Genomic DNA, 8,732 nt, shown 5'->3' on the forward strand with positions numbered 1-8,732 from the left:
TCTATTTTATTGTTCTTTGTTTGTTTTTGTTTTTTTTTGTTTTTTTTTTTGTGTTTAAAAATAAATTGTTTTTCCTTACATATCTTTTCTTTTTTTTTACCTTTAACCTTTATGGGTTTGTCAATAGCCTTACTTTCATTTTCACACTCTCAGCCGTTGCGATGTGAAAACGCAACTCTTGGCGGATCAACTTGATACAACACAATTGTTGATATTGGCGGCCTTTGGCGTCTGACAGTAGGACTTGTATTGTGACGTCATTGTGAAATGCACCGCCTAGTGAGTTTTCGTTAGTAGTGCTCAAGGAAACAAATTATGATCCAATTAATTGAACTATTGAATGCAATGTTGGGCGTTGCCTTATATTTCAACGTTTTTTTGTTGTTTTTTTTTTGGTCAGTGCCATGCTATTGGTTTACGAAGGATACACACTGTGCCGATGGGGTCTTCATCGGCCCACATATTATTATTATTGATATCTCCTTCCAAATTAACCCTTTAAAGTTGGCTCTATTGTCTAGTTCTGGAATGAGACAATTTTTGTGCGTGTGTTTTAGTTGTATCCAGGCTCTTTCTGAAGCAGTTTGCTGAAGGGAATCCTGTCACATTAATTATTCTTTATATTATTTTTATGAGAGATTTGTAAATTTCTCTCCTCGTAACTAATCTCTTGTCAGAAAATAGTTTCCAAACAGAAAATTGTGCCACATGCATGCGTTTTGTTTCCTCCATGAAATCGTGTCAAGAGTGCTGTTGATGAGTTTGCCATGCTGTATATTTTTAAAAAATCATTGACAAACATTTTTGAACCATCGGAGTCTGAGCGTACCCGTCTTGGTGGAATCCTACGCCACGAGTGCCCTGGTTCTATTTTTAGATGGTTTCAAACTGAACACATGGATTCTTCTTATGGCTACATCTGGATGGGATATATTCACGTCCAATGGCAGGCGGGGAGGCCACTGTTGCTTTCTATGTGGAGTATTTTGACCTCTCATGCTGGACAGGGAAGTCACTCTTGTTGTCTGGGCGGGGTATTTTGACCTCCCATGTTAGATAGGAAGGAAGGTCTCTGTTATTGCTGGTTGGGTGGGGTATGTTGTCCTCCCATGGTTGGCGGGGAAGTCTCTCTTGCTGTTTGGTTGGGATATTTTGACTTCCCGTGTTGGGCAGGGAAGTCACTCTTGTTGTCTGGGCGGGGTATTTTGACCTTCCATCATGGTGGGCAGGGAGATTACTATTGATGTCTTGATGGGGAATTTTGACCTTCCATGGTAGGCAGGCAGGGAGGTCACTCTTGTTGTCTGGGCGGGGTATTTTGACCTTCCATCATGGTGGGCAGGGAGATTACTATTGATGTCTTGATAGGGAATTTTGACCTTCCATGGTAGGCAGGCAGGGAGGTCAATGAACTCTTGCTATATCTTCTATCCCCTTATATTAATTTCTTTTTCCATGTTGCTTTCCATCTTTGTCTCGGAATGAGAATACTTGCTTTTGTCTTGGCCCTGGTTGAGATCATTGGCTGAGGGGAAACAGTCAAATGTAACTCATTATATTGTAGATATCGTTGTTGTTTTCCTTGTAAGTCGTCTCTCTTTTGTTATGTAAGTAGTCATAGTTTTAAATTAAGAGCATATTTTGTAAACATTTGAGTGTATTCTTCTCAGTGGGATATTGTGCTAGTATCTGGATGAGATTGTTAGGTGATCTGAAACTAAGTACACTGATAGTATGTTCTTGGAATCAACTTCTAGTATTTGGACCAGTCCCCTTTGTTTTACTTTTCCTCGCGTACTTTTAGTTGAAAATCTAGAATTTTTTTACTATCCCATTTTCTTTATTTTCACTGGCGCCGTATAACCCTTAAAACAAACTTTTGCTGAACTTTCTATCTTCCTACATATCCTCTCATTGTCCAGGTTCCTTTTTGTCATTGTCTTGTCCTGACCCTGGCTGAGAGGGAAACGTATATTTTAGAAAGACGGGAGAGATTTGTTGTTGTTTTTGTTTTTTTTTTCTTGTATTTGTATATCTATCATTTTTCACCTATGCTGTGATAAAGTTGTGTTATATATATATATATATATATATGAAGAGTTTGTTTCCAAAGTGAGACATAAGTCAAATTCCTGTTTTGAGATATTTGACATTTAAATTTTTGACCAGTAGACAACGCAGATTACATAATTTGATTAATTGAAACAGTTATCCTCTTGCTCAACATCAGAACATAATTTTTTTTTTAAATCTATCTTTTTTTAAAATGTACTTTGTTATGATTTATAATTTCACTTTTTCTCCAAAATGAGACATATCCACCCAACAGATTTGTGCCAAAGTGAGACATATCCAATTTTGATCAAAATGGATGTAGTCACTCTCAAGATGTTGGTGTAAGTAAGACAGAAATACAGATTTACACCCAAGCAAAGTATGTGCTATAAGCCTACACACTAATGGCAACTCTCAGTATTCTTGATGCCTTGGGGCAGACACAGAAGTTTCTTCTCTAACCAAAGAATGCAAGCTAAGCTATTTGATCATTAGATGAAATCTACTCTCATGACAGTGGTAAAGCAGCCATAGGAAATATGGGGCAACAAAAAATTGCTTATTGGCAAAAGATAGCGACAAAATATAAATTACTTGTCAGGGCTAAATTGGTCATCCTGGTTTGACACAGCATAGCATAGGTTTTTTTTTCTGGACCCTTGTCAGTCTGGAGTCAGCAAATGGTTAGATGGATCTAATCCAGCAATTTGTACTCTACCATAGACTAGAGTCTTGGCTAAATGATAGCAAGCAATTTATGCTGTTAAGTTCCCTCTACAAGAAGAGGAGGAAATTGTTTTTGTTTTGGAATGTTTAACAGCGCTTGCAACACTCTTAAGTCCTATAAGCGCCAGGGCTTTGTAATATTCAACAAAAGTCCTATCAAGAGCCAAGAAATGCCACAAAATCGTCTGATATAGCACAGAACAGCAAGATGGTAGTGATAGATCAGGGAGAAAAGGAGGGCCTACCAGTAGCACCCAACCAACTCCCGCAGACTAGTTTCGATAACCAGTTTAAGTACAGTCACTGGATGAAAATTAACCCAAGACCAATCATAAACATACGTATTGTAGTTAATTGTTCCATATTGCTCTAGGAAATTTAACCCACAAACTGTGAACTGTGAGGGCCAATTTCAAGTCGACCTAACGTACGACTGTTGTCAGGATATGACTGTCGGTTCCATCAAGAGATCAGTAACTGCGATGCGACTTGAGTTTCTGGAGAAGCTCAAGTCGCATCGCAGTCACTCTCACAGAAAGCGATGGAAACAGCAGTCATATCCTAACAGTTGCAATGCTTCCTACCCCTTCAGTCATAAGCACCAGGGTACTTGTTAGGTTATGAATGTTTAATGGGTACTGGCTCTTTAGGTCATAAGCACCAGGGGAAAAAGTAGGTGAATAGTAACACAATTTACTAGAAATAGAAGGACGAAACCTGTGCAAGGCCTCACAAAAGCCCAGACTCCTGGTTATAACTCTGTTGGGAGTCTACCAAAGTAATATAGCCAGCAGTCAATTAAATGCAAAGGAAGTTGATTAAGCTGAAAATACAACATACACTAACAGTAAATCCACTTACACTCCTCTTAATATTAAGATACAGAAGGGTATAAATGAGAACACCAATGTAAGTTTCCTCTTCAGCATAAGCATTCTCTATTGCATAATGCAGTCACAAGACAATGTGCATGAAAAGAAAACAAAAATAACTCAAAAATATATTTTATAAATTTAATGACATCAAAACATTTGAAACAGATAAAAAACATGTCAAAGTCCACATCAACTACATGATGGGGAAAATCAAACCAAAGTAAAAAAAATAATCCTACTGAAAATTAAAAATGATACAATATCAAACGTGTGGTACTTGCAAAAAATACGGGACTTCTCAAACAAAACCCCTGAACATCCCCCCCCCCCCCCCCCACCCATAAAAAAAAAATGTTAAGCAGAAAACATGACTACACATCCAAACCACTTTTTAAAATAGAAAAGAGCCAAAAAATCCCTGCCTTCATGCAAATAAGGAGAAAAGCAGTTCCATTGCCAGTAAGCTGAATTAAAACTGGGGTGTATCAAAAGCTCAGCTTAAAGTTAAATAAGCAACAAAAAAATGTATGAATTCTAAGTCCAACAGTAAATAGACAATTTATGAAAGATGCGAAACTTTAGGGAATAAAAACTGATTGAAAAAAAAATACTATGCTAAATACCCCCCCCCTCCCCCAAAAAAAAAAAAAAAAAAACTCTAGAAAACAAAACTGATGGATTAATTAAATTTAAAAGAATAGCCTGGTGTCAACAGCAATTAAAAAAAGGGAACGTAATTCAAAACCCAAAATTTTCGTGCTGATAAATTCACGTGTTGTTGAGGATAGCTAACTCTCAACATGCGCATGTGAGACTTTGGGTGTCGAATAACCTGGTGAAAAGATACACCTGAGTTTCGGGTGTCGAATAGCAATCCATTAAAAAAAAAGACCTTCTGTCAATCCACAGAGAGGGACATAATCACAAGATTTAAGTATGTAGTCAGACAGGTAGGCATTAAATGTATGAAATATGACAAAAATACCCAAAGGAAAACTTAAGCCAACCAAAACTGATTGAATAATTAAATGGTCTGGTGTAAACAGCCATTAAAAAAACACCATACAGGACACAAAGCATAAGACTCATAAAAACAATGGATATGGAAAAGGGAATAAAAAATTATATAAACACAGTAAATCTAATCTTCATCAGATTCTGGATCCTCTGTAACAGAAGTTGATAGGAGCCAACTATCATACTGTGCCCTGACATCATTACTGACACCAAGACTGTCCAATAAATTGCAAACGTCCGTCTTCTTTTCTTCTTTCACACAAGAAATATCTCCAATCACCTCAGGGACAAAGTCAACCCAACGCTTCCCCTTCTTCAGAATCGAATGTTCACAAAATGGTCCCTCATACACTGACTTAAAGCCAACTTTATCATTGTTAAATTGTAACACCCTGGCATCACTCACTCTGAAGCCCTTTTGAGTCTTTAAAAACGACGCCACTTCTTTTTTATAGTCCTTCACAAACCAATCCTTTCCATACTGAAAAACAGTGCCATGTCTTTTTAAGATGTCAATGTATTCGGATGGCAGCAAAATAAGAGCTTTTTTCCTGATGTCCTGCTCAATACGTCCGAATACCCTGTCAGCTGGCAGATAACTGTGGCCACGAATTGGAAAAAAATATTGAATAGAACTATTTGGAATATGTCGTTTCCTGAATGAGTGCAGCATCGACACCATACTGAAATTTTTGTTTTGTCCAAAACACGAGTCAGAAAATAATCTGACTTTCCTGCCCTGAAAGCTTTCACCGAAACCAGTTAAAGCATGCTCAACTGCGGATGCAATGACATTTGAGTCTTTTTTATTCTGTGTCTCCATCCACGTATAAAGGAAAACATTCCTTAATGGAACAGACTGTCCTCGTCCTTCATGACGCACGACAGCAAAAACATACATATATAGCTGACGTGAATAATACGCCTGTCCAATCGAAGTTTTAGGGAGAACAAGGTTCTCCATTACATCAAAACATAGTGTTAATGAATCGTCAACGTTGTCCATTAAGTCATAAAATTTCCTGGCACGTCGCCTATGAAGCAAAAAAGCGACTGCCTTTGCTCGCTTTTGTGCTTCAGGTAAATCTTGGCGCAACTGAATCCGGAATCGCAGACAATCACTGCATATATCCTTGGCCGGGTGCCCAAAAGCCAGATTGAATCGATGCAAAAATATTGAATAATATAAGGCATAGGAAGCCTGTCGATGATTCTGCTCATTAAAGAGTTGGCGCATCTTGGCAACATTCATGTCACTGGGTAGATACTTCCGTCCAGGAGCTCCACGACGTGCATAATGGCTGGCTCTGCACGTGAATGTTTCAATATGAGAAACGATTGACTCTTTAAACTCAACCATCTCTGGGGTTTGTCTGCTGCCACCGCGACGCTCTTTTCTCGGTGCGCCTTCCTTAAGGAAATTATTTGCAAGACGACTGAGACGATCCTTCTTGACATCTGTAAGGATATAAAAAATAGAGGAAAGATGTTACATTGAGATAAAGGGGTATATGAAGAAAGTATCAAGCAAGAGAAATTATAATGTTATAGATGCCTACACACACAAGCTTCAATCCCCCACAACTTTTCCTTAGACACGAATAATAAAATCAAAATTCAAAACAGAAAAAGCATTTTAAAAATCTAGCTTGTGAGAACAAAAAAAAGTAAACAATAAAAAAAAAGACAATAACAAACGACTAAAACCACAGATAGGTAGTAAACCAATGAACTATGAGATGATGGATTGCGCCACGGGGCTGCAGAAACTTAAGTGAAAATTAAATTAGGTACTCATTTACTGTAAAGACACCCTCCCCCCCCCAAGCAGCCTCCTTAAGCTGTATGCCAATTGTGAAGGGAATTTTAATTAAGTTAAGGATAAGCTATTGTGTCCCCTCAAATCTTCATGCAATATGGCACACATGCTACCTTCCTTAAATGTGTGTCTATCTTTATACTTTATTATGAAAAAAAATGGCGACTTTTAGAAAAATAAACAATTTTTGACTTCACAATGACCTCTCAAAAGCTTTTTTAATAGCTTTGTCAATGCTCTTTAATCATAGAGCTGTGAGCGCTTATTTCATTCTGACTACAATCTCAACGTTAGTCACAATACGACTGTAGTTTCCATCGCTTTCTGCATAGTGTTTGCGGTCTCTGATCGTCGCTCCACGATTTTATTTCTGGTTGTCTCTCCTCGACATCATTTCTTTAATTTATTAGCAAAACGTGCTGTTTAATTTTTGTCCGCAATTTGTAACAAATTTTTAACAAGTAATCCTAAATTTGTTACCAGTTATTACCTTGAAAACTGTAGCATCATGAAAACATTAAGACTATTACTATTAGCACTTCATTTTTGTTAACAAAATCTTTATCTACTACTATTACTATTATGAACATGATTCTTCTTCATATCAGTGGTCCAAACTACACAAGGTGAGATATAAAAATAAATATTCATTCATGCCACGTGGTGTGAATGTCCACTCACAACAGCAATAAAAAAGTATACCCCCCCCCCCCCCCCCCCCCCCCCCATACCATGAAATGATTTTTATGGTATTTTATAGATAGAATGCGCTTGGCCAAGGAGTTCACAACATTGCCATCCGGAAGTATAACGGACCAACACACAAACTCTGTGTAACCATGAACTTTTATAGTCTGGTTAATACAGTTTAGTGAGAACAACTCACAAACGCGGATGGCAAAAACAATAACAAAGGCCCGAGTGACGTCATCTGCATACTATCTATAAACAATGCACTCATCTCGATGGCAGGACTTAGTACTCACCTTCCTACATCACATGGCTTTACTCTATGTTCATTATAAATAATGAAGACGTTACCATGTCCTAAGCTCTATTTAATTTTCTTTCTACTTTCACTTTAACTTAGACTAAGTCTAAGTGATCAATACGAAAATAACGTAATCATTATCATAACATAAATAGTGATGCACTAGGCAATAAATCAGCAAAAAGAATAATTAAAACAGTGGAACAGAAGAAAGAGTGGGCACTAGATCCAAGTTGAGTGAGAGAGAACAAAGAAAAATAGGTTAGAGTTGAGTTAGAGTGTTTGATGTTGGATACGGATCAAAGTCAAAGTAAGATAACTGAATGAGAGAGCCTTTGCAATTCGATAATATTATAATAAAAAAGGAAATGACAACTTACTGAGGATGGACATGAAGGATGCTTTGCATACAGGCAATCTCCCGCTTGTTGAGGTGACCACATTGTATTTGATGGTAACATCACGGCCTCTTTTCCTCTCTGTTTCATCGATCCTGGCCCTTGAAGGAGCTGACACGTCCATCAAGGATATCAACATGCTGTTTTGGTCAGCATGGCTGCTCTGGGAGCAAAATGTCTCGAACATTTGGACGAGTGACTCTGGCTTCAGCTGATCTGCACAACACAAAGGAGTTGAAACGTGGTTGCAAGAAACAGTCGGAATGTAGCCTCCATTGGCCCGTCTCATCTTGCCTACTGTCTTGTATGCCCTAGCTGTTTCTTTCCTTTTCCTCCCTCGGTCTGTCCGCTGTGCAGTTTCGTTTATGTTATCAAAAACTTCCATTGTCTCTCAAAATTGAATAGTCGAAGTTAGGAGCGGTTAAAAATGTATGTTAATGGTGTTAGCGGTACGAAGTTGAACGAGTGAATGGTTATCTACGGTCTACGCCAATGGGCGCATCCATTAGTGTTGGGCAGGGTTGCCAGATTATTTTTCAACAAAATGCCAGGGGAAGACTCAAAAAATGCCAAAACACTCAAAAAAATGCCAAAGTCTGTTGACTCCCACCCCCACTAAGAAAACTACTCACTTTTGATAGACAATTTACTATCATATCCTGGTGGCTTGCATGTTTTCTTTTCTTTTTTTGTTGTTGTTTTTTTTTTTTTTTTAATTATACTAAATTTCCTGTTGGGGTAATTTTTTACCTACTGACTACTAAGTGGAGTGCTAAACCACTACACCACGGTTGAGAAAAGGTGTCATTTGAAGTATAATATACAAGAAAAGAAAATGCCAAATGAAAATG

General features: G+C 37.9%; 1 protein-coding gene across 1 annotated transcript; it reads right to left on the reverse strand.

Moving 5' to 3' along the window:
- Positions 1–3,994: 3,994 nt before the first annotated feature.
- Positions 3,995–8,380, reverse strand: LOC144958521 (uncharacterized). Its single transcript, XM_078890547.1, has 2 exons — positions 7,864–8,380; positions 3,995–6,131 (listed from the first exon to the last, which is right to left on the reverse strand). The coding sequence occupies exons 1-2, from the start codon at positions 8,264–8,266 to the stop codon at positions 4,798–4,800; spliced, it is 1,737 nt and encodes a 578-aa protein (XP_078746673.1). The 5' UTR covers positions 8,267–8,380; the 3' UTR covers positions 3,995–4,797.
- Positions 8,381–8,732: the final 352 nt, after the last annotated feature.

This window comes from Berghia stephanieae, chromosome 13 (assembly GCF_034508935.2).
Source record: "Berghia stephanieae isolate SIO BIC M18660-M18661 chromosome 13, UCSD_Bste_1.3, whole genome shotgun sequence".
In the NCBI taxonomy this organism is placed as follows: Eukaryota; Metazoa; Mollusca; class Gastropoda; order Nudibranchia; family Aeolidiidae; genus Berghia; species Berghia stephanieae.

Excerpts from the sequence above, each read along its gene's own strand:
- LOC144958521 (XM_078890547.1), bottom strand. The coding sequence starts at position 8,266 with ATGGAAGTTTTTGATAACATAAACGAAACTGCACAGCGGACAGACCGA. Across the intron at positions 6,132-7,863 it reads ATCCTTCATGTCCATCCTCA|ATGTCAAGAAGGATCGTCTC; the intron begins GTAAGTTGTCAT and ends ATATCCTTACAG.